The 27134-nt window shown below is 41.0% G+C and overlaps 1 protein-coding gene across 1 annotated transcript; it reads right to left on the reverse strand.

Moving 5' to 3' along the window:
* Positions 1 to 13241: 13241 nt before the first annotated feature.
* On the reverse strand, positions 13242 to 24770 carry BLCAP (BLCAP apoptosis inducing factor). The gene is made up of 2 exons (XM_060772212.2): positions 24586 to 24770; positions 13242 to 15074 (listed from the first exon to the last, which is right to left on the reverse strand). Exon 2 carries the CDS (start codon positions 14936 to 14938, stop codon positions 14675 to 14677), a length of 264 nt encoding a protein of 87 aa, XP_060628195.1. The 5' UTR covers positions 14939 to 15074; positions 24586 to 24770; the 3' UTR covers positions 13242 to 14674.
* Between the last annotated feature and the right edge of the window lie 2364 nt (positions 24771 to 27134).

Below are 27134 nucleotides of genomic sequence, written 5' to 3' on the forward strand. Positions count from 1 at the left end.
TTCTTTCCAGAAGTTCTTCCTCATGACCAGTGTTTGAGGGCCTCCAAAGGTTTTAGTTTTTCATCAGGATGTGTGATCTGCTGTCACCACAGAGTAGCTATCTACTTCAACTCCCCTTTCTCTAAATCCCTTTACATTCTTTGAAAATGGTAAAACAAAAGCAATGGACTATTATCTCCCAGTCTAGAGGCATCGCTGGTGTTGGTATCACCCATGCCAATAACTCATTTCTAGGGACCTCCTCTCCTACCAAACCACAATATTGTAGCTAAAAGTCCAGAAAAGTTGACAAAATCAACAACAGTGGCAATATAAATAATAGCATGTGATTGTAGTCTGTGCAAATGAAGCCAATTACAATTATTGAAAACATGGTAATGGGGCAATAATGACATCCATGACCAGAGCACATGCACATGCACAAAAAGTAAATCACCATAAATTCTAGTCGGGGGGGGGGGGGGAGAGGTATCAATACCTGCAAACTGGGCATATGAATATATATATATATTGTGGTTATATCTAACTATAGGGATGTTTCTATGAAACGCAGTATAATTTTTTTACAGACAGTAATTTGGGTATGATCCCCTCTGTTGGTGTCACCTGGAGTGGTTTGTGCTCCTTACACTCCACTAGTGATGCCATTGCACCCAGTCATTCTACCTAAAGCCAATTCCTAAGATTTCAGAACACTTTGTGATTTCCTGGCTCCTGCTTTAATAAAATGGATGCTAGCTGTTATCTTAGCAGACAACAGAGATCTTTCATCCTGTCTTTCCCTACACCTGTCAAATATGACTGCTGCGCCAGATGTGCGGCTGGATTCAATTTTTCTCATGACTGTGGGGAGAATAATTTAAACCTTGTGGGTATGATTTGCTTTATCTGACAGCTTTTAGAGCTCAGTCCTTGGCAGTCTTCTATAACCCCAAGAGATCAAAACCTGAGACTTTTGATTCCCTTGACACGGAGATATTCTAAGCTGAATATGTTTCACCTTTATAAATATGAAGGTTCTTACCTAATTATACTGCACAACTCTAGTATTTTTTCTTGGTTTGCTTACTGCCACCTAGTGTCAAAATTGTCTCTTGAAAATTTAATTTACTAGAGACCAGCCTGTCTTCAGTTTCAAGATGCTATGATGGAAGCTGAAACTTGGTAAGTGCTTCTTGCTTCAAATTCTACAAGCTAGAAACAAATTAAGCCTCATACATTGACACCTTTCCAAATTGTGATTATGCCTATGATTACTTACCCGTCTCTTCATAAGGATTGAGACAGGAAACAACAACATATTAAAATACAACATATACAATAAGTTTAAAACATATAATCCAATTAAAACATCCATTTGAAAGAACATATACACTCAGTATATATTAAAACAACTAGTACACAATTTAAATTCATAATTTAATATTTATCTGGATAAGCCTGTGGAAAATAAGAAGCCCTTGCTGTTTTAAATTCAGACAGCATACTCATCTGTGAGAGCTCTTCCGGCAGGTCATTCCACAATGTAGGGGTGGCTGCAGAAAAAGTCATCTGGATTACCATTGCTAGTCTAGTTCTGGTTGATTGGAATAAACGTCCCTAAACGTACCTGGAAGATCATATGGAAGGAAGTGATCCCATAAGTAACTTGAACCCAGACCATGTAAGGCTTTAGAGGTAATAACCGACACTTTGCATTTCGCCTGGAAACTAATTGGCAGCCATTGACATGATTTTAATATACCTGTATTAACTCGAGTCGAATGCGCCAACAAATCTAATGTTTACCTCAATTTTCAAAACCCTGAAACCAACAAAGTGCACTCTTTGTAATTTGGTGAAAAAGATGTGCATCACCATTGCTACATGCTTAGAATTCCTTCTTTAAAAACAAAAGTGTTAGAACACTAACACTTCCAGCAATGGAAAAGAAACCCCTGGGGTGCATTTATGCTGTAGAATGAATCTACTTTCATTGCCCTGGCTCAATGCTATGGAATTCTGGGGGCTGTCATTTTACAATGTTGTGAACCTTCTCTGCTAAAGGATGCGGATGCCTCACCAAGCTATAAATCCCAGGGTTCCATAGCATTGAGGAATGGCAATTAAATAAGAGATCGTGGCCCTCAAAAAGGAGCTCCAAGTGCAGCTCCTCAAACAACTTTCCCTTTTGGTTTGGCTCAGCACTAAGATTACCATATAACATGAATCTAATGTGCACCCCAATTTTGGTAAAGTAATTTAGCCAACAAAGGTGAGCCTTAGATTTGAGTAAATAGGACAGGTATAATATGTTCACTACTAAATGTACCAGTGACCATATTTTGAACTAATTGGAATTTCTAAACATGGTACAGGCGTAGCCCAGCATGCAACGAATTGCAGGTGATTTTGAGGTTACCAATGCATGCACTCTGATACTGCTTTGTAATGAAGGGTAGAGCTCATCATCTCTGATGTCTCTCTCTCTCACACACACACACCCTGTCTGTGACAAGTCAGCAATGCTATCTCATTTCTGTATTTTGAATCTTTAACTGGCAGGCTTAAGATCTGTAAATGGGATGCATCCAACTTATTATGATGGATTACACAAATCCACAATACTTGTTGTGCTTTATCTGGCTGTTATTATTTTAAAATAGAAAATAACAAATGCACACAAACAGAACAAGTTAAAATATATGCCTCAAGAAATGACTAAATGGCAAAAGAGAACTTTTTTTTTCTAAATTGTATATATGAAGTAATTTCAGCAAAAGTACATTGGCTGAAGTTTCAATTTTAAGAATATATAAAGGAAATTTTTACATGAGACCGAAGAATTGTCCAGCATTTGTCATGGGGCACTTCACCTGAATGGCCAAATAAAAGCACTACAATCAGCTCTCAACATTTGTTGGGATTAGGGGCACAGGGCTTCTTTGAAAGTGGAAAAATCACAAATTTCAAAGGACTTTTCCAACAACAACTGAGAGAACACCTCTCTAAAAGTCTCTAGATCCTTCAGCATAATTGTATGGTCAGCATCTGCCAGAGATGGACCACAGAAACTGGAGGATCTAGAGCCATGCTTCCCAACCGTAGTCCGAGGACCACGAGTAGTCCACAAGAACTAAAATATGGTCTATGGCCTCGCCATTACTACACTTATTTATTTATTTCTTTTTATTTATCGTGTCATCAGCAACCAGACATTTGTATTACATTTTTAACAAAAACAAACAGACAGACAAGACACAGAATTTGCAAGCTTGGTAGCTGATTGAATGTTCTTTGACCAGTAGCTGGCCACTTGGAGTGCCTCTGATGTTGCCGTAAGGAGGTCCTCCATTGTGCATGTAGCAGGGCTCAGGTTGCATTGCAGCAGGTGGTCTGTAGTTTGCTCTTCTCCACACTCGCATGTCGTGGATTCCACTTTGTAGCCCCATTTCTTAAGATTGGCTCTGCATCTCGTGGTGCCATTACTATACTGTTGCAACAAAAATTGCGAAACCCTCTTATAGTGATGAGGCTTATTAAATATGGTTTTCTGTGGGCCAGTGGATGATCACTACTGGATGGAATATGTTCTGTATCAGAAACTAGAGCTGATGTGGTCTATCCAATGCAATTTTCTGAATCAACAGCCCAAATAACCAAATCAAATATAAAACTGATTCGTAACCCTTTTGGTACTAATGCTGGAGAGTGGTCCCTGGTCAAAGTGGTCCCTGGTCAAAAAAGGTTGGGAACCACTGATTTAGAGATTCCTAGACACCCATTTAAACCAATAAATGAATAACCATATCTACAAAAGTCAAACCTTTGAATGTGAAGGGCCAACTGTACAATGGGTTTGAACTCTGCAGCCTCACCTGCATGTTGCTACATTTTTCATTTTGAGATCCAGCCTCACTCCTAAAACAGGTCAGCAACATCTTCCACTGGGCTGCCTCAGAAGATTTGAAGTGAGCCTGGCTGCATTTTTTCTTCCACCAGCAAACATTAGCAAAGGAAGAATTGCAGCTAAAGCAGAGTATGATGCTTGAACTGAGTCAGGATTTCCCATTTTTCATGGTCTAGACTGGCAATTGGCCCATATGTTAAAAAGGGTTAGAGGGCAGCCTCAGAAGTATGTCTCTTGGAGGATTTCTATATTTTAAGCATGGAATTCTCAAGTGATCAATGATTGTGGAATATGCTTGACCTGCAATTTCATAAATGACAGGTTTTGAATTACAGATTTTGCACAGTAACAGTCTTACAAGTGTTCAATAAATAAGGAATAATATTAGGTTGCTGCTGTATAACAAGCATCTGAGATATATAAATGCTAAATTTAAATTACCTTCTCAATCAGCCTACATGATCGTTGTGCATAGAGGATAGTTTTTCAGAGCTGCAGAGGTGGTACTGTAAATCTACTACTGCCATATTATGGCTCTAGAATATTAAATATTATTATGGCTCTAGAATATTAAAAGGGGAAAAAATCCTAAAAGCAAATGTTGATTTTGCCATGTGCCAAGCATTATGGTGATATAGGCATAAGTGTTGTAGCCTCCTCCCTGACACTCATTTGAATTGTTTGCCATTTAAATAAGGAACTATTGTATGTTCCTGCATGGCAGGGGTTGGACTGGATGGCATTTGTCAACCTTTTCAACCCTATAATTCCATGATTCTATGAGTGTCAATTTAATACATCATTGTCTAGAACAGGATTTGAGCACCTATAGATTTTGGTATCCGCCATGGATCCTAGAATCAAAATCCAGCAAATACCATAGAACACCCAAAATTCCCAGAAACACGTCTCACATATTGCTGTATAGTTGTTGGGTTTTTTTTTAGAGTTATGTGGAGACTGTGTGTAACATAGTGGGAGCACAGCCTCGTGTCTAAATGCATCTTAGGAAACGGCACAAAGCTATAGTATACTCCCAGCATCCCAGAAACTTCATGGAAATGTTCTTAGGAATTTCTGCTTGAGTCAATTCACAAGTCCATTGGAATTGCATGTGCCTTGAGAAGTTTCCTTCCGTTTCATTTGTACTAGAAAGGTAGTCAATCCTGTTGTTCACTTCCTGTATAATTATTCATGCAAAGTCTCCCTTCTGAAAAGCCAGGGGCCTGGAAGTACTTGCACCTGCTTATTTTCAGTCATTGATTTCCTGACTTTGACTTGCTTGGCTCCTGCCTCTTATTCCTCTGATCAAGGCAGGCTGGTAAAAGGAGCCACACTCATCTTCTAAATGTTTGATGCTTTGTACTACACACCCCTCTTTAAAGCAGCATACAAAATGAAAGGGAATCGCTCTCCGCAGCAATAGCTTCCCTGCAAGTCTCTGTAACTAGGACTGATTGCCTAATTGGTACATCCATTTCTACTTGGAGAAAAGGTAAAAGAAGATTTCTGCCAGCAGCTATTTCCTTGAAATGTAGAAAAACACTGAGACAGCATGATACAAAGAAACTAGGACATATCATTTAGCACAAATATCTCTGGAAGGAGGTGCCATACAGATGAGGTGTTCCCTAAGGTTTCTTGTGTACAATTAGCAATAAACCTGCCTTTTTTCAGTCCAAGGAAACAGTTCTAAAATACTCATACAGACATGCTATTTTTTTCTTTTGAAAACAATTGTTCAAACATCATTGCCACCTTCATGCACTGCTCTGCCACTAGTCATGCTAACACTCCTTTATACATGTAGAGTCTGCTGTGGAGGAAGACATCAGAAACCAGAGCACATATCACTGGAGGTCAGTTTGTCAGATGCAGCTTGGGAGTTCATGGTATCCATGACAAACATGGGCCTATCTCAGTTGGTTTCTGGATCGACGCATTCACCAGGACATACAGTGACAAATGCAAGATACTCCACTTAGGCAGAAAAAATGAAATGCAAAGATACAGAATGGGGGATGCCTGGCTCGAGAGCAGTATGTGTGAAAAAGATCTTGGAGTCCTCGTGGACAACAAGTTAAACATGAGCTAACACTGTGATAGAAGCTGAAACTTGGTAAGTACTCCTTGCTTCAAATTCTACAAGCTAGAAACAAATTAAGCCTCATACATGGACACCTTTCCAAATTGTGATTATGCCTATGATTACTTACCCACCTCTTCATAGGGATCGAGACAGGAAAGAAAGCCAATGAGATTTTGGCCTGCATCAATAGAAGAATATTGTCTAGATCCAGGGAAGTCATGCTACCCCTCTATTCTGCTTTGGTTAGACCACACCTGGAATATTGTGTCCAATTCTGGGTACCACAATGGAAGGGAGATGTTAACAAGCTGGAAGGTGTCCAGAGGAGGGCGACTAAAATGATCAAGGGTCTGGAGAACAAGCCCTATGAAGAGCAGCTTAAAGAGCTGGGCATGTTTAGCCTGAAGAAGAGAAGGCTGAGAGGGGATATGATAGCCATGTATAAATATGTGAGAGGAAGTCATAGGGAGGAGGGAACAATATTGTTTTCTGCTGCCCTGGAGACTAGGATGCGGAACAATGGCTTCAAACTACAAGAAAGGAGATTCCATCTGAACATTAGGAAGAACTTTCTGACTGTGAGAGTTGTTTGGCAGTGGAACTCTCTGCCCCGGAGTGTGGTGCAGGCTCCTTCTTTGGAGGCTCTTAAACAGAGGCTGGATGGCCATCTGTCGGGGTGCTTTGAATGGATTTTCCTGCTTCTTGGCAGGGGGTTGGACTGGATGGCCCACAAGGTCTCTTCCAACTCTATGATTCTATACCTTTTGTGCAATTTTCAGCTTGGATCTGTAGGAGAAGTGATCTATATCTCCAAGTTGTCATGGACAGATCATTTTATGCTCAGGGCTAGTATCACAGCTACAAACCACCTCTGCAAGGATGGAGGGCCTGTTAAAATGTTGCACCTTTGAAGGCTAATGGAGAGGCTTAACTTAGGTACCCTCTCCTCCAGATCTTTTATTATAACCTTCAGTAGCTCACTGTGATGCTTTAGAACCAGCTTAGATGTTGTCATTGGAGCAGAAGCCAACAAGGTGTCCAGCAACTTTGTGAGTGGGATTACATTGGATCAGTTTCAATTGGTGAGTACTGTTGATGTGGAAAAACTGTTGGGACAAGTAAGGAAGACAAGCTGTGTTCTTCATTAAGGAGGAAACACAATTCAATCTCAAATACAACAAATTATTAACGTATCATTCAGGGAGGGGATTTTCTATCCTGTTTAAAAGTAGCAGTGCTGAAAAAGCCTTCGCTGGATAGCCTGGACCTCAATAATTACAGACCGGTCTCTAAGCGTCTGAGGACGAGGACAAGGACCTGGTGTTTCTGTGGGGGAAAGCAAAAGTGTTTTGGGTAGATCTGTGATTAGAGAAACAGGCAATGATTCTCATGCAAATCGGCCAGGGATTCACTCTGAAAGGAATGTGAACGAGACAGGAGGGTTACAGATAATTACAGATTCTCTGCTTCCCATTCAGCTTCTGTAATGCCGTATGTCCTCCCAAATTCTTATGATTATGAGTTAGCCATACCTTGCTTCATTCATTTGAATGAAGACAGTGGATTCTCTGCTTTCTAGCATAGAGATGGATGGGCATGCTGAGCATCAAAGTATTTAACAATGCATTGATTGACTGATGTGGAAAAGATCCCACAAAAGTGAAAAACCACAAACAATAAATTGCTATTGTTTTACCTGTGAGAATATCACTGTAGGAATATCTAGTTTCTCCAGCAGGATTCTGTGATCAATTTCTGCTAGATTGCACCGGAGGACCTAAAAAGTGTCATCTTTAGGAATTTCTAGCATGACTCTATGATCAACATCTTGTACAAGTTAACAATAGAGTTGCACTAAAGAACTTTGAGACTCCCAGAGATAACATTTTTATCAAATTCACAAATCATCAAATCCACAAATGTCAAATTTGTAAATGTGGAGGGTTGACTATTTTGTTTAATGGAAGTTGTGAGGTTTCTTTCTAACAGATAATCAGTATTTCCAGAAATTGTCCCTTGCTGCATATTTCTAGCCTATCACCACCTGCCCCCAACTCCTACCAAGCTCAATTCACAGTGCATGACATTGTAATCCTTTACAAGTCATAGGTCAGGATAGTTGCTAATCTTAAACTGAGTTGGCTGATGAGCCTTCAGGAGATTATCTTACTTGGCTCCGAAAGGAATTTATCTTACTGCTTGTGTTAGCATTTGATTACAGGCAGTCCCCAAGTTACAAACATTCAAGTTACAAATGACTCGTAGTTAAAAACTAAGGAGAGACAACAGAAATGAGAGGAATCTACCCCTAGGAAGGGAAATTCACTCCTGAAAGAGTTATTATAGGATAAAGGCTTCTCTACTGAAGATTTATCATTAATCCTTGTTTTCAGAACAAGCCAAATTTTTCAAAATTCAATTATCACAGGGACAGAAAGTGAGGTGAAATCTCCTGAACAGGGGCACAGATAGCAAAACAAACATTATGGGGTGTTGATCCTTCCTTATGCTCTCCAAAACTAAAAGATATGTATATATTTGGCTGGAGTTACACGGAAGTGGCACCAGAAGTCCAAAAAAAGTACTGTAAATGAAATTTAAGAAGCTTGAAGCTATTTCATTTCTAAAAACACATAGAATCTTAAATATTTATGTATCTGTTCTGACTTACAAGTTCAACTTAAGAACAAACCAACAGAACCCAACTTGTTCGTAACTTGAGCACTGCCGGTACTTGGCAATCTAGAGATAGGGTTTGAATACAACTGGTGTCCAAGCACTAAGCAAAAGCGGTTCCCAGGTGCCCTACTGTGCTTGTTTCTGTTGTGTTCACATTAATAAGTGAATCTGCACTATTTGTTTTCGAAGGGCCATTCAGAAGCTTATGACTACTATGTAAGTAAATTTCACTCTGGAGTGCAGAAATTATGGTTCAGGGTAAAGTAAGCATTGCTGTTCCAGAGGATTTGGACTACAGCTCCACAATGCCTTCCCACTGACCATCTTCGGCACATCAAATGTCCCTTTGTACTATTGATTCTGTTCATGGGGAAGAATTTTCCTCAGCATGACAGAAAAATCCTATAGTGAGGTTGATTAAAATGAGATTAGATTTATTCAAAAGGTCTACAGCAGTGGCTCCCAACCTGTGAGTCCCCAGGTGTTTTGCCTTACAACTCCCAGAAATCCCAGCCAGTTTGCCAGCTGTTAGGATTTCTGGGATTTGAAGGCCACAATATCTGGGGACCCACAGATTGAGAACCACTGGCCTACAGCTATAAATGACTACTCCTGATGGTTATGCTACCGAAAGAATGAGAAACCGCCTCCCTCTACTACGGAGAAGCAGTAGACTATTTTTATTATATTTATTATATAATAATATAATGATATATTTATTTATATGCTTTTTCTCTCTTAAAATAGACTATTGTGCTATATTATCCCATGATTGTATTGCCCCTCAAGTGGTGGTAATTGCAATATCTGGTCAACACTCTCTTGGGATCATTGTGAATATTACTGTATTCATTTGAGTCTAATGCACATCCTTTTTGATTAAATTACATTGCCAATACTGAAGTGCATATTAGATTTGATTGAGCGTTAAAATCACTCACATAAACTGTGGCTGCGCTAGTCTCAGGACTCCATGGCATCAGGAGGAGGAGCACCCAGCTGTCAACCCAGACTTTCCTGCCATTTAGCCATGGAGGGGTTGCTGACCAAAGAAGCAGGAAGCTCTGAGCCAGGGCTCAGTCATGCATCCTACCCTTGGGAGTTTCTTGCCTGCCCACCCCTGAGGCTCGGAACCATGTGATTCCCAACTGGCCTCATTCTTGAGATCTTCAAGATCTCCCCCTCAATTTTAAAGACTTCATGGGTGAGTCCAGTTGGAAACGGCTGGTGAATCTCGGCGATGGAAGAGCCATGCCCCTCCATCAGGCAGAGGTTGGTGAATCCAAGAGGTTTCATTCATGAGGCCTTCAACTCACAACCCCTTGGTTTTGAAAGCCATGTGAATGAGGCCAGTTGAGAACTGTGTGAGGCTGGTGAGTTTGTCAGACTTCACCTGATGGAAGAGCATGGCTTCCCAAATGGCCACATTGCCTGCCTCCCTGTTGCGTTATGCCTACATCATTGGACACATTACATTGGTGGAAAAATCCATCTTTTTGTAAGGTGCACCTTCAAAACTGAGGTGTTCATTATATTTGATGTTGCATTATAGTTGAGGACATATGGTATCTCTGAATTCCATGGATATTGTTTTGGGAAAGGAAGAGTTAGTCTATGTCTGCTATGATAAAATTATCATTATAAGGAAGTCCATGCTTCTTTCTAAATGAAAGCCCAAGGTTATGAAGAGACTGTGGCTACAGCCTCTTCCCTGTCCTCCATTACTTAGTAATGGGTGAATAGTGATCTGTTAAACCATTCAGCTTTGGAAACAGAAACTTTGCTGAACTGTCCAGGAGAGAAGAATCGCCCTGTCATTCATTCACAGGAAAGAAATAGTTCATGTTGATAGATGGGGCCTGCCACCCTCTGAAAGGTAGAATGCATAAAGGGGGAGTAAGTAAGTTTGCCTATTTTAACCTGTCTTATTCTTGCCTCGAAGAACAAAAGGTCCCTTTCTTCTTTTCAAGTATAAGTAATGAATCTTGGAATGAGTTGTGACCTTCCCTATAGGAAGTAAGATGCAGGCTTCTGCACAATTTTAAAAAGGGAAAATACAAATTAAGAATAAGCAAAGAAGACTAAAGTATATCTAAAAACAAAGGAATATTAGGTGCTATAGCCTCAACCTTCTTGCAAAGCAGTTGATGATATACAAAACAGAGGTCGGTATGATTCTGCAGACAGTTTTCATTTAGACTGTGAATGCCACACTCTGGTTGTGCCTGAGACTGCACATGCTCTATAAATGCAGATCTTTTCATGAGGAAGACATGCCAACTTAAAAGAGCATATCAATAGAATCAAATAGAGAATCTTACAATATTTTCATTTAATCCATCCTGTTATCACAAAGAGAGAACCATTCCACTTTCCTAATCTAAGAGAGAGGACGGTTTCAGAAGTGTTGCTTTAAAGTGGATTTTTCAAAATTCTGATAGTGAAGCGTTAATGGTCTGCTGAACTGCCTTGTTAAACAAATGGCAAGGGAATTTCTATTGGGTGAGAAACTGAGCACAAGAATGCTTTTATTGAGTACCAAGTGAACTGTGATAATAGAAAGAGAAAAACCACAAAGAGTAAAGTAGATAGAACTAATAATAAATCTGTGATGTGGGAGGAACACACAAAGGGAGTTTCATGGTTGCAAGCATGAATTGGCTAGAAGATACTGGAGTGGACAAGTCTAGTGTTACACAAATTTCTGACTCCCCTTCTCCCCCACTTCCCTTTCTGGACTCCTCCCGTATTGGAGACTTCTACCCCAGATAGAAATAAGAGCCATATTTTTTCTGCTCCAGTAAGGAAACCTTTTCATCTACAGAAACAAAACAGAAGATGAAAGTGATTGCCTGCACCACCTATCAGTCTGCACACTATGACAGTGTTCCAAACCAACACAGGAAAATTGCTACTAAGCCTGTTTTCTACATCACTGCTTTTAAAGCTATCTGATGCAGGGGGCGGGCAGGATTTCCACCTACCCCATATGCCATGAACCAACATCATATTTTTGCTATTACCTACAATGGATTATTTCTTTATTGGAAACTCACTTCACACCACCACTGACTGCAGACCACTGTGAGCAGCATTATTTTATGTGGTCCCCATCAGTGTGGGCCTGTGACAATTAAGTGCTTTGGTTCTGGACCCTAGGAAGTGTTACAGAAAATACACTCAGTGTCCAGTGAGGGGAAATTGACATGAGTAACCATCTTAGTTTTCTGTATCTTTACAAAACCCATACTCCTGCCCCCAAAATGGTGAGATCTCTGCTACCTGGCCTTATGCTGAATATTTGGAACCATTTAATGTCTGCAAAAGTAGATGTGTTTATAGCAAGACTTTGTGGCATTCACCTAATACAGAATTGGCCTCTGTCATCTGTCACTAATCCCATGACATTACAACACTCTTTTCTAGCCAGTGCCCTGCCTGGGCATTGCAATAGGCTGAATCAGGGCTAACGCCTGTCTTGCTTATGAACACTTCATCTGTTTACTTCAATTGTGCCCCATCTGATCTGGAGCACAACATATTCCTCTAAAGGACTAAGTATGTAGTTTTAGGGTACTATCAGATATATAGTTGTCACTAGAGGCACAATGGTTTAATAGCTCACCGGAATGATCTGGATTATGATTGCGGATAGCGTGGTTTTACAGTGATTGTAATGTTTTTAAAATGTTATAATGTATCTCTATTTTGATCCTAATTCAATTTAAATGTTTATTTTAATTGTATATTGTTGTTGCCTATCTGTAAGCTGCCTTGAGTCCCCTTCGGGGTCAGGAAAGGCGGGATATAAATATAGTAAATAAATAAATAAAATAGGGTTTTTTTAGATTAAGTGGATATGCCAAAGTCAGCCCCATCCTACACAGAGGTAACATCTAGGCTCCAGTAATTTCCAATTTGGATTACTTTGTTTTATATGTATGAGCTACTGGCAAGTTTTAAATACCTTATTTCATTACATAATAGTTGCCATCACATAATAGTGATCATAGCCATCACTGGTGCATAACTACAGTAGACTTTGAAATATCAAGCAAGCAGTGAAAGTTTTAATAAAACCACTAAGTCCCACGCTTTCAGATTTTGCCAAATCACTACCGAGACATGTTCTTAAAAGATATCTGCTAACATGGCTGTCACAAAAGAGAGGGGCATGGAACCCAACCAGTCTAAACACTGCTCCCTTTCTATTCCTTCACCATCTCTCTTTTTCCTCCCAACCTTTCTGCAGGGAAATTCTTTAGTACCACAAACTTCAGCGAAAATTTAGGCTGCACACTGTTGCCTAGAACATCTACGTTCTTACTTTTTTTTTTAATTTAGGGGGGAAAAGGCAAATAGAGCATTTTGAGATGATGAGCTGGTGAATGTCAGGACTATCACATCAAAACTCCTGAATTGTTTATGTTTAGTTGTTTGCTTCATCTTGCTATTAAATTACCCTGGAAACAAAAGGAAATGTTGGGGGAGAAATGAAGGAAATAAGGAGTTAAACTGTTACCAACTCAGAGGCCTTAGTCCAGCAAGAGTGACTGCATCACAAATGGCACTAGTCCACAGACCAAAGTTTATAAAGCTTTATTAAACCTGTTGAACAGCTGTGCAATGAACAAACAAAAAATAAAATAAAAATTCTCTGTAGAAGTTTCACGATTGCTTTCCCTTGGAGAAAAAAAAAAGTTTTCAGCAATACTCCTCCAGGGAAGATTGTGCGAAGCCAAATGAGTGGCAAAACAAGAAAATAACGTTTTAAAATTACAAGAAAAAAGTGAATGTTTGCTTTCCTCCAAAGGCTAGTTATTTTTCTCACAAGCAATCATTCCCTATGGAAGAAAGAAGAGATACGATTCTCTGAAAACTGCTGATGTGCAAGAGAAAAGAAGCTAAACTTGGGAAAGAAGGTATGTGGAGAAAAATAAAGCTATGATCTTGGGACCATAAAAAACAGCTTTGCAGAAATCACATAAGGATCTGCAGTCAAACCGTCTGTTGCTTTCTTCTCATATATCTGAGCCATGGGTCATTTGCTTGTGAACAAAATAATACTCTTGACTTCAGAGAAAGTGAAAAAAGAAACAAGTAATATGTTGTTCAAATGTCAGCTCCAATTCAATAGTGAAAAGTAGCCCATACATCTCATTTCAATACTTGCACGTTCAACCCCCATCCCACCCCACCCCTGCACTCCCTTTTCCTTTCCAAGTTAAAAAGACCGAGAGCTTAAAATTCAAAAGCAAAAATGGTAAAAAGGACACAACATTACAGCAAAGCATGCTTTCTTCCCAACCTAAGACCTTTGTAAACAAGTAAATTTTTGGCAGGGGGAAGGGGTGAGACAAGCTTCAGCACCTGTGCTGTAAAAGTGGCATCATGACGACGCTGGAATTTTTGAGCTATGATCTGGGCAGATAAATAGTTTGGAAAGCTTTCTGGCAGTACACACATTCCTGTTCGGCCTGGTCAGATGAATCAGCAGCCTCTGGCTCCACAAAGCTCTCAAGCTTATTAGTCATTTGCAAGTTCCCTCTCAGACGTTCAGAAGAACAATCACTGGCTGTTTATCAAACACAAGATGGAGAAAAGGCTTTCCAATTCTCTCAACAGAACTGGAAGACACATTCCAGAAGGCTAATAGCGGCATCCTAATCTAGGAAAGGAGTCAGATCAATGCTGCTCCAGTGTCAGGCAGTACTCAACAGATGTCTTCACCACCAAACCAGAAATGGAAGGACCAAGCTCAGACAATACAGAAGGTAGAAGGGGGAAGAAAAGCTACCCTTGGGCAGACAGCAATGTCAGTTATCACTATGAACAGACTTTGTACAATTTTACAGGCAAATTTTGGAAGTGCAGGTGATAATGAATGAAACACTTTAATCCAGACATACAGACAGGTTGCTTGTACTCCCATCATATGCCTTAGAATACCTCCTTCCCATAAAACTGTCCCTTTAAAAGAAAAGGAAAAAAAGAGGAGTTTGCAACCATTGAACATTTTAGGTGCCCACTATGTTGGGGTCATGAGCAGAGTCAGGCAGCTGGGAGCCAGAGCAGTGGTACAAGAAACAGTTCCCCCAGCAACTGTAGCAGATGAGGAACAAAGCAGCCAAGAAGACCAAGGCACAGATTGTGCAAGGTTTCCGCTCCAACAGGAAACTCAGTAGATAGAAGCCCATGAACATTGAGTGACTGAACCACAAGGCTGGGTTGAGGGGCTTGGGGATGAGGAGAACAGGCAGTAACCACTGGAGGCAGTACATGGTGTCGGTTGATCAAGGTGTCACAGTGATGACAGCAATCCAAAGCAGCAGTGCAAAACTTCTCCTCTGTGCAGCCAACTCTTCAGAAATAAGATCAGCAGACTTCATAAAATCATGTGATAATGTATGAGTAAGTCTTGATGGAAGCAAAGAGAGAGGGAGAAAAGGATTAAATCAGCAAATTTAATTATCCGTCTATTAAAAATGTGCACTTCTTATAAGTTCAACTCACCACAAACTGCAGACCCACATATGCACAACTTTCAACAACTTTAATTCCCATATAGAACTGAACAGCCTCCCTTTTTTCATCTGCCACTTCAATGCCTTGACCTGCAGAGCCCTAACTGCTTCTTCCAGTCTCCCCTCCTTGAATAACCAGGAAGTATACACACATTACTTGCAACATCACATTCCTAGCAGTGTATATTTTCTTCCCTGTGCATTGTTATTTCAGTGCACACTTTTCAAAAAGGTAAAAGTCAATGCCAGTGTATTGACAGCTTCCATTCACATAGTACCTGAGCTGGAATGACAGTTGAATTCTTTTGAAGTGCTATTGAAAGTGCTGGTAAATGGATCAGTGTCACTCCTCAAGCCATTGGCTGTTGGTCCTGACAAATTTCCAGGAAACTTATATTCCTGCTAACTTGGAAACATCTAAGAATCCTGCACCCAATGGGGGTACAGCACATCAGAAAAAAATACTGCTAGTTCTCCACCTCAGATGGCCTGGTAAGTACTGCTCTAAAACACATATTCAAGTTCTACAGAAAATATTCATTATATTGCCACTACATTCTGAGTACTTAATCATATAGCAAGCAAGTAGGAAACAGCATAGAAATAGCAACTGTCTATTTTGCGCACATACTTCTTTATAAAGCTGGAATTGTCAGAACTGGATGCCAGAATTTATCAACTTCTTGGCAGGTGGATAATTCTGCCATGTTTCCCCTCCTCAACTCAAGTTGGAGAGACCAGAAGATAAGCTGAAAGTCAAACTATAATTTGATTTTGTGTTTGCTTAATTTATACCCTCAATTTCCCCTAGTGCAGGTTTGAAAACAGGACTTCTTTTTTTTTTGGGGGGGGGGGGGGGGGGGGCTAAAACAGCCAAGGAATATAAATAATAAAGAATGGGAAACAAGTTTAGTTTTTTAAAAATAAAAGTGAGAAAAAAACCAAGGGAAGTAGAGCATGGTCCTTCCAGGATAAGCATGGGGGAATGAAATGTTATTTAAACCAAACCTGTACATATTTCAAAGTATTTTTGGAATTAAGACAAGGTTACATTTAATTAATGTGTCAAATCCTAATATTATCAAAAGTGCTCTTCAATATCTTCAAATAGGAGGTAATGATTGCCCCTCTTATATCTACTCTGCCTTCTTGTAATTGATGAAGCCGTCTGCGCACCAGCCCAATGTGATATCAAGCATTTCTTTAAATTCTCTTCCTATCTCTATCCAAAGGACGCAGGTTAATGCCCTTGCACCCATTGTTAGAAAACATCTGGGCCCCTGAGAACAGAGTGCCATCACAGAGAATTTCCTCTGATATGTATCTATGCTCAATGCTGTAGAATCCTTCCCATCAGAGCTTCTGAAAGTATTGTCATAAAAGAATGGAGCAATGAAGACAATCTTGTGAGTAATATTAAAATGCCTCTAAACTATCATTTCATTAAGACTAGCCACAACAGAACTTAAGATGTGAACGGGAAGAACAATAACTTTACACTTGACTTTACCTGTCAATGAAGAGCAATGAAATTTCTGTATATAAATGTTTCTCAGCATGGCTGCAAGGCTCTTGAAGAGCAGAGAGATAAAAAAGAACAGTGAGGGGTTGCAGTACTGTTTCACTCTAGCTTCCCCTTAAAAACTATCATACATGGCTATGTCAAGCAGAAGAGTATTATGCACATTGCCATGGAAACATGAGATAAGGCTAACTAACTTGGAAACATCTACGAATTTTTCAGAGTCCCACTCCACTGATTACATCAAATGCATGGCTCAGATCAACAGAAGTGAGGCAGATTAGCGTACGCTGTCTCCTGGATTTGTCTCCTGGATTTTTCTTATAGCTGGTGAAGAAAGAAATTCCTTTGTTGCTCTGAAGCTACGGTGTGCCTGAGGGAGCGCTCAGTCACAAAATTAGAAAGAGCATCCTTAAAATATTATCCTGGTAAGTGCTTTCTCTAGATTACTAAGAAGAGAGCTTTTAGTTTAGTTGCTGAAGTTTCTATGAGTGCTTTTAAAGGCCTATTATTTATTTATTTGTTTTAAAAATGTAATACACCCAACATATACATTACAAACATATACATGTACACATACTTCGACAACCCGCCACCCACAGTACAATTACCCCTCAACCCACCCCCAGTGCTACCCAATACTTTGGCTTCCATCACTGATCCCTGGATCTTAAACAGGCTTCTTCCATTTAAGTACCATACTGAAATCAGACACAGAATTCCACCAGCAGGACACAAAAGGAAGACAATATTATCCGATTCCCTCTCTCCTCAGGAGTCCTTTTCACCCAATACAGGTAGATGATCTTCAGGGGGTGGAATAGGAAATCAGTATGGTGTGAGGTTTGAGTATTGCATTACAGCTCTGGAGAACAGGGTTCAAATCCCTACTCAGACATGAAACATACTTGGGCAAATCACACTCTCTCAGCCTTAGAGGGAGGTAAAGGCAAACTCCTTCTGAATAATATCTTGCCAAGAAAACTACATGATAGGTTTCCCTTAGGGTTGCCAAATCAGAAAGGACTCGAAGACACGCAACAACGATTGGGAGAGCTGCAGAAGAATGGGGGAATCAAATAAAAGCCATTTTGCCTGCTTCTAAGGGTTGGAGCACCCCATGTGGGGATGGACCAGTGGAAGAAGACACATGATCCCAGCTAATGTTAGCACTGTTCTCTGGAAATTTTCTTTTTCCTCCTACAGTACAAGTAATAACTATAATGGATATGCACTCAAAGGTTTTCTCACATGCATACACTTCAGCTGTGATACAATTCTTTATAACGGCTATCCCACTTGCCATGCTCTTTACACTATTTCCAAGCTCAAATGTGTCAGGAACATCACCCTGAATTTTGTCCTAGAAACCACTTTTATCAGGGGACAGCCTGAAATATCATTGTGTTGTGCCAGTCATTGATCATGTTGCACTTCAGTGTCTTAGGGACAGGAGACTAACACTAGTGAGAATGGGAGTTTGTTCTACACAACAAACACTTCTAGAGTTAGAAGCCGTTTTATATAGCCCTGAAATTATCAATGTTCTGCATTTTGTTGAATTAACAACTTCCAACTCTATGATTCTATAATGCAAATTTCCTGCTTCTTGGCAGGGGGTTGGACTGGATGGCCCATGAGGTCTCTTCCAACTCTATGATTCTAATAGAGGTTGGGATTTTTTGGGGGAGCGTGTGTCTTTTTGTTTAGCAAACTACATTTTTATCTAAGCTGATTAAATTTTGATTTGGGACTTCAAGTTTGTTCACTGATATGCACTGAGGAGATCACAACTCCTTGGAATCATAAGATCAAGCTGATTTTAGAATCCAGATCCTCTATGTTGCTATAATTAATTCTCGGCATCTTGACTGCTGTTGGCTATGACACAATAGCTTAGATTCATTAACTATGAATTGAGGTTTATGTTAAATCTCTAAGAATAAAATATTTTATAGTAGATGGTCAACCTGTCAACATGGTATTTGTTTCATAATTCAAGAATCTAAAAGAGGTACCTTTTTAATTTCTTCTTAATTTTTTGCCTCCCTCCGCTCTCTTGATCTTCTTCATTACAGATTTAATCCCAACTTTGCTACTCACCTGGTAACACACGAGATCAGCATCTAGGAGCACTATGGAACAAACTATGGCTAGTGCGCTCTCTCTCCAACTCATATACACTATGGCCATGCCCTACTTCATACTTATTAATAGTGAAGATCGCAAAATTGTTTATTAACTCCAGAATGCTAGAGAAATTATGTCAGTTAGTATCTTATTGTCCCAGAATCTGAGGCATTAGCTATTTGGAGATGAACAGCAGTAGGAAGAACGTGTGACCCTTCAGATATTGCTAGACTGCTAACTCCCTGGATTCTTTATCATAGTAATGCCAACTATCTTAGCTTAGAAGAAAGAATTGCCAGTGGCTTTAAAAACAGAACAGACTAGAACAGAAGATGTCGCTTGCAGCCCTTAAATGTGCAAACCATAAATGAAGGAGTAATGATTGCTGTTCTGATAATTTTCAGAGACAAAAGTGGTATATTCATTCCCATTCATAGTAACAGGGGAAAAAACTAGCAAAACATTATCAGGTATTGGAAGTTGCATACAATAGAGTACAAAGCCACAATATTACAACCATTCTTTTCACCATTTTAATGTGGTCCTCAACTACTTTAAAGTGTCTGCTTGGGGCACTTCTGTTTTTTTTTAATCTGTACAATAAACATCTTTACTTCAGCAAGTGTTCCTGGAGGCCACTTGAAAAAAAAATCTCAAAATAACCTGTATAATATTATACCAAGCAAGTAGCAATGCTGCTTCCACTTCAATTGTTCGCCCTTTTATATAAAGGACTCCATTTTACTATGCCATTGTATATAATGGGACTTGGTATTCACAGGGCCCAATCCTATCAGATACTGAGTGCACACTGTATATTTAATTACTTTCTCATATTATCAAGAATTTGACAAAGTAGACTTGGTCTACAAAAACTTAAGTTATTTATTTATTTAAAACTTTAGTATCCCGATCTTCTCTACCTCGGTTACTAACTTCATTCTCTCAATGTATTGTCGAAGGCTTTCATGGCTGGAATCACTAGGTTCTTGTGGGTTTTTTTTCGGGCTATAGGGCCATGTTCTAGAGGCATTTCTCCTGACGTTTCGCCTGCATCTATGGCAAGCATCCTCAGAGGTAGTGAGGTCTGTTGGAAATAGGACAATGGGTTTATATATCTGTGGAATGGCTGGGGTGGGGCAAAGAGCTCTTCTCTGCTAGGGCTAGGTGTGAATGTTTCAGCTGATCACCTTCATTAGCATTTGAAGGCCTGCCTGAGCCTGGGAAAACCTTTTGTTTTCCTACCGTATACCATGCAGCTGTGGACAAGTCTACATAGGGACCACCAAACGCAGCGCCCAAACACGAATCAAGGAACATGAAAGGCACTGCAGACTACTTCAACCAGAGAAGTCAGCCATATCAGAGCACCTGATGAACCAGCCTGGACACAGCATATTATTTGAGAACACAGAAATGCTGGACCACACCAACAACCACCATGTCAGACTACACAGAGAAGCCATTGAAATCCACAGGCATGTGGACAATTTCAACAGAAAGGAAGAGACCATGAAAATGAACAAAATCTGGCTACCAGTATTAAAAAACTCTAAAATTACAACAGCAAAACAGCAGAGAGGAAACAACCAGGCACATCTGAACACCTCTCAACAAAAGGTTTTCCCAGGCTCAGGCAGGCCTTCAAATGCTAATGAAGGTGATCAGCTGAAACATTCACACCTAGCCCTAGCAGAGAAGAGCTTTTTGCCCCACCCCAGCCATTCCACAGATATATAAACCCATTTTTCCTACTTCCAACAGACCTTCTCAACCTCTGAGGATGCTTGCCATAGATGCAGGCGAAACGTCAGGAGAAATGCCTCTAGAACATGGCCCTATAGCCCAAAAAAACCCACAAGAACCTATTCATTCTCTCAATTAGTCTCTAAGGTGCTACAAGATCATTTTACATACTGATATTCCAGACTAATACAGACACGTCTTTGAATTACTTTCCAAAACCAACCTCGAAACAAAAATGCAGTTTTGCCATTCATGTGTTACAAGTACCCTGTTTTTTTTCTTGGAATCTCTAAATCTAAAGGAGTACACAGTGCTTATTTATACAGCAGAAAATGCAGTACAATGAACAAATACTTTAGAATTGTTCAGGATGAATGAAGCAAAGATAAATACCTTAGAACAGTGCATACAGCTCCACTAAAGGAAAATTCACCCTCACTGCCTCATTGGTAATTTTGATATTTCATACAGTTTAAGAAACACTGTACTGTCTCAAGGAAAATGTAGTCATCTTTATTGTTGAAAACATCAGTAACTGTTTGACACTATCTTATATGAAAATGTAAAGTTATATATTAAATAACAAGGATCATGAAAATGTGGGTGAAACAAAACACTGGCAGTACCTTTCTTTCTTAGGTTGCTTTCTTTAAAATACACCAATACCTACAAGATAAGGGCAAACTTACTCAACATTTTCTGCAAATTAATCACCAGCAAATGAAATATGGTACTAAGGTATTCTTTGAAAACTTAATTAGCTCTATCAAGACGTTAATGCAGTATAGCAAAAAAAAAAGAGGAAAAAAAGAAGGCAAATACACACACTGGAGTTATTAATGCCATGAAATTCAGGGATTTGTAATGTTGTAAGAGATTTCTCTGTTAGAGAGCTCTGGTGCCACAACCATCTACAAATTCCAGAATTCTATAGGACAGAGCAATGATGGTTAAATGCCATAATTTGGCAGTGTGGGTGGTCTATAGGTCTACTTCCTCAGATGCACAAAAGCTCATGCTACCAACATAGTTCTCTTTTTTACTAAGGTGTTACAAGGTGTCTTAGAATACTGACATTCCAGCTTAACACAGCTATGCCTTCAAATTCTATATAAATGCACTACAATCTTTGTTTTGTTCATTCTTTAACACAACACAGAATAATCAAATGAACCCATTGTCCAGTGCAAGACCAGGGCTCAGTTCTCCCGAATTAAAGTTCGATACCCACCCCAAGGAACTAAGCATCTGTGTGGACCCCAGCATTTTCCTCTGATTATCACATGGTGGCAATTTTTAGTGAATTGCAGAGTGCTCCAATTTCACATTTAGGCTCCAGCCTGCTTATTTGCCTCTTCCATGCATAAGTGTGAGACACTAAATAAGCATGAATAAAACAAATGCGATTCTTTTTAAAAAAAGAAACAACATGGGATGAAGACTGGACTGTAGAGACCATTCCTTTTCTGCCAAATTTCCAAAATAAAAGAACTACCGTATTTCTGGATCAAGTAGGGCCTTTCCTTTCCCCACCCCCGTATTATACAGACATAGGCCAACTTGGGCCTTCTCTCCAGGTGTTTTGGACTTCAACTCCCGCCATTCCTAACAGCCTCAGACCCTTTCCCCCTGTATTATACAGGCATGAGCCAACTTGGGCCTTCCCTCCATGTGTTTTGGACTTCACCTCCCACCATTCCGAACAGTCTCTAGCCCTTTCCTTTCCCCCCTGTACTGTACAAGCATGGGCCAACTTGGCCCTTCCCTCCAGGTGTTTTGGACTACAACTCCCACCATTCCTGACAGCCTCAGGCCCCTTCCTTTTCCCCCTGTATTATACAGACATGGGCCAACTTGGGCCTTCCATCCAGGTGTTTTGGACTTCAACTCTCACCATTCCTAAAAACCTTGAGCCCTTTCCTTTCTCCCCTGTATTATTTATTTATTTCTCGCATTTCTATCCCGTCCTTCTCAACTCCCGAAGCGGGACTTAGGATGGCTTACAATGGGCCCCATTCCAAAGTCATTACATAACAAATTACAAAATTAAAACCACAATTAGACACAAAAGCATAATTAACAATACATAAGCCATCGTTAAAGCAGTCTCATCAGCCATATCGTCATTCCAGTTACATTCCCTTAAAGTGCTGCTTGCATCTATTGTCCAAAAGTCTGGTCCCAAAACCATGCCTTTAGTTTATTACGAAAAACTAGGAGGGATGTGGCCGATCTTACCTCAGTTGGGAGTGTGTTCCATAGGCGGGGGGGCCACACTGAGAAGGCCCTGTCTCTTGTCCCCGCCAGGCGCATTTGTGCTGTTGACGGGAGCGAGAGCAGGGCCACCCCTTAGGTTTCGAGGTGGGACATAGGGGTGGATGTGTTATACAGGCACGGGCCAGCTTGGACCTTCCCTCCATGTGTTTGGACTTCAACTCAAACCATTCCTGACAGCCTCAGGCCCCTTCCTTTTCCCCTGTATTATACAGACATGGGCCAACTTGGGCCTTCCCTCCAGGTGTTTTGGACTTCAACTCCCACCATTCCTAACAGCCTCAGACCCTTTCCTTCCCTCCGTATTATACAAGCATGGGCCAACTTGGGCCTTCCCTCCATGTGTTTTTGCACTTGAACACTCACCATTCCTAACAGTCTCAAGCCCTTTCCTTTCCCCCCCTGTACTGTACAAGCATGGGCCAACTTGGGCCTTCCGTCTAGGTGTTTTGGACTTCAACTCCCACCATTCCTAACAGCCTCAGACCCTTTCCTTCCCTCCGTATTATACAAGCATGGGCCAACTTGGGCCTTCCCTCCATGTGTTTTTGCACTTGAACACTCACCATTCCTAAAAACCTTGAGCCCTTTCCTTTTTCCCCTGTATTATTTATTTATTTCTCGCATTTCTATCCCGTCCTTCTCAACCCCCGAAGTGGGACTCAGGACGGCTTACAATGGGCCCCATTCCGAAGCCATTACATAACAAATTACAAAATTAAAACCACAATTAGACATAAAAGCATAATTAACAATACATAAGCCATCGTTAAAACAGTAAAACAGTCTCATCAGCCATATCATTCCAGTTACATTCCTTTAAAGTGCTGTTTGCATCTATTGTCTAAAAGTCTGGTCCCAAAACCATGCCTTTAGTTTCTTTCGAAAAACTAGGAGGCAGGTGGCTGATCTTACCTCAGTTGGGAGTGTGTTCCATAGACAGGGGGCCACCACCGAGAAGGCCCTGTCTCTCGTCCCCGCCACACGCATTTGTGCTGTTGACAGGAGCGAGAACAGGGCCTCCCCGGATGATCTTAGGTTGTGAGGTGGGACATAGGGGTGGATGTGTTATACAGGAATGGACCAACTTAGGCCTTCCCTCCAGGTGTTTTGGCTTTCAACTCCCACCATTCCCGACAGCCTCAGGCCCTTTCCTTTTCCCCCTGTATTATACAGACATGGGCCAACTTGGGCCTTCCCTCCAGGTGTTTTGGACTCCAACTCCCACCATTCCTGACCGCCTCAGGCCCTTTCCTTTCCCCCCTGTATTATACAGACATGGGCCAACTTGGGCCTTCCCTCCAGGTGTTTTGGACTCCAACTCCCACCATGCCTGACCGCCTCAGGCCCTTTCCTTTCCCCCCCTGTATTATACAGACATGGGCCAACTTGGGCCTTCCCTCCAGGTGTTTTGGACTCCAACTCCCACCATTCCTGACTGCCTCAGGCCCTTTCCTTTTCCCCCTGTATTATACAGACATGGGCCAACTTGGGCCTTCCCTCCAGGTGTTTTGGACTCCAACTCCCACCATTCCTGACTGCCTCAGGCCCTTTCCTTTTCCCCCTCAGCCGCTTAAGCGGCTGAGGGGGAAAAGGAAGGGGCCTGAGGCTGTCAGGAATGGTGGGAGTTGGAGTCCAAAGCCAGAGCCTCCCCTTTGCCCGCTGAAGCCACAGACAGGCGTGGGCTCTCCCTCTCCACGAGCTGACCAAGCCCTTCCGCCAGGTGCCTCACCTCCGCTCCTGGCCATGGCTCCGCCTGAGTGGCCCTTCTCTCTCTAGGCCGCTCTCTCTCCTTGGCCTTCCCCGCCTTCCTCGCTCTCTCACTCTCTCGCTGCGTCTCTCGCTCTCCGTAGGACCCCGCAATTGCCGTGTCAAGACCCCAACTGAGGCGTCTACCTCACTGCCTTTTTTTTTTTTTTACAATGCCTCTTCCGGAACGCCAGGCAAGGCTTTTATCCTGCTTACGCTTCTTCTTCCATGTGTCACTAAACACTTCCGGTAAAATGCTTGAGAGACAGCTGTGTAGTATTCTGAGCAGGCATTGGTGTAGACAGCCCTCAGCACATACACAATGAGGCAGAGGAAAATGTATCTTTTTCAAATGGGGATGAGCAAACTTCAGCCTTCCAGGTGTTTTGGACTTCAACTCCCACAATTCCTAACAACCAACTTAAAATTCAACTTAAGAACAAATCTACAGATGTTCCATGTGTTGTTGAAGGCTTCCATGGCCAGAATCACTGGGTTGCTGTGAGTTTTCCAGGCTGTATGTTCCACAAGCATTCTCTCCTGACGTTTCGCCCACATCTGTGGCAAGCATCCTCAGAGGTTATGGGGTGTATTGGAAACTAAGTGAGTGAGGTTGGCCATCTGTCAGGGGTGATTTGAGTGCAATGTTCCTGCTTCTTGAGAGGGGGTTGGACTCTGAACCTATCTTGTTCAAAACTTGGAGACTGTCTGGACTCCACCCAGATTGAAAAGAGGAACACCCCAAATTAAGGATTCTAAATAAACTTTTTGCCCAATGCACTCATGTTTTGTTACAGCTTTTAAGGCAGGAAGCCATGGATAAGTATTGTTCTTGCAAGCCTGGAGTTAGACCTAGAGTTGGCACACCCCATTCCTGCATGACTTGCCACTACCACCATTTCTGCAGTCGGGCTGGTATGGCATTCCTTACCTCATGAGGAAAGGCACCTTAATAACAGGTCTGTAGAATAAGGTCATCTATCATTACTATCATTGAGCAAAGTCAAGTTTAGTAGAGAAAGCACAAACACATTCACGGCACTGAAAATTCCCTGTGTCCATGTGATGTGATTCATTCATTCTCTACACTACAAACCCTCATAAGAAGACAACCACAATGAAAGAAAAAGATTAAACCAATACAGTCTTTGGGACCATAACACTCTCCTAGGAGAAAAATGAAAGGGATGACTACTTCAAGGGCTTTGCTGAAAGGAGGGACATGCATTAAAGGAGAGGACTTCCAGGTGTTTTGGTCTTTTAACTTCCACAATTCTTACTGCTTTGGTCAATAATTAAGGATTCTGGGCACTGAAGTCCAAAATACATGTAAGTACCAGAATTTGGGAGGCACTGCATTAAAACAAAACATGTATTTGCACATGTTTCTCCTGATCTAGCCACTCTTATGCATCAGAAGACGGCATAAGTTATATTTACAGCTATCTCTACCAGGTAAGGCATGAAAAACCATTACTGGAAGTCATTGAAAACAAGGCCATGAAAACAAGGCCTTCAGCTGGGAGACCTTTTAAAAGGGAAATTCAAATACTACAATTCAACACATCAGATGCCCAGACAGCAGTTGCTTGAGCAGTTGCTCAACCATTGACGATTGTTCAGTGATGATGGTACAGCAACCACTCTAGGTCAGCGTGTACAAAATATGCAAAAACATATATTTAAGTCCCAGGCGAGTTGCATCCTACTATGTTGTGCCAGCCAGGAATTCCCAGCTTGAAGACCACAGGATTTTCATGAACTCTGAAGTGATAGCTGAACACAGTCTAAGATGGTTTCTACCACTGCCCAGAAGCAACCTCATTTGAAATAAATAGTATTATTACAAAGTACATATGCAAAACGTAGATTTAAATTGCAATTTTATACATCTCCCAATGGAAAAATAATTTTATTGCAGCAATAGTGGGGATGGACTGTGGTTCAACATTGCAATACATGCTCCTGCATGTAAAAGGCTTAGGTCCAATATGTGGTGCAGTATGACTTTCTTACTTACTGTATGCTTAACAAAATGCCACCAGCACAATGGGAAATGTTTGTCTAGATCAGGGGTCCTCAAACTTCTTAAACAGAGGGCCAGGTCACAGTCCCTCAAATTGTTGGAGGGCCGGATTATAATTTGAAAAAAGCATGAATGAATTCCTATGCACACTGCACATATCTTATTTGTAGTGCAAAAAACACTTTAAACAATACAATAATTAAAATGAAGAACAACTTTAACAAATATAAACTTATTAGTATTTCAATGGGAAGTGTGGACCTGATGAGATAGGATTGTTGTTGCTGTTGTGTGCTTTCAAGTCATTTCAGACCCTCGGGCCTTAGTTTGAGGACCCCTGATCTAGATCCTCCATTGTGATCCTGTGGTATGTTTCCAACTCAAGTATAGGCAACATATAACTATTATTTGTGGTTTCGGGTATCTTTGGGGACTTGCATAGAATTTCTATCACTTAAATAGACTTAACAATTGCCAATGGCTACCAGGTGATTTGGGAATTAACA

This window comes from Anolis sagrei, chromosome 4 (assembly GCF_037176765.1).
Source record: "Anolis sagrei isolate rAnoSag1 chromosome 4, rAnoSag1.mat, whole genome shotgun sequence".
NCBI lineage: Eukaryota > Metazoa > Chordata > Lepidosauria > Squamata > Dactyloidae > Anolis > Anolis sagrei.

Excerpts from the sequence above, each read along its gene's own strand:
- BLCAP (XM_060772212.2), bottom strand. The coding sequence starts at position 14,938 with ATGTACTGCCTCCAGTGGTTACTGCCTGTTCTCCTCATCCCCAAGCCC.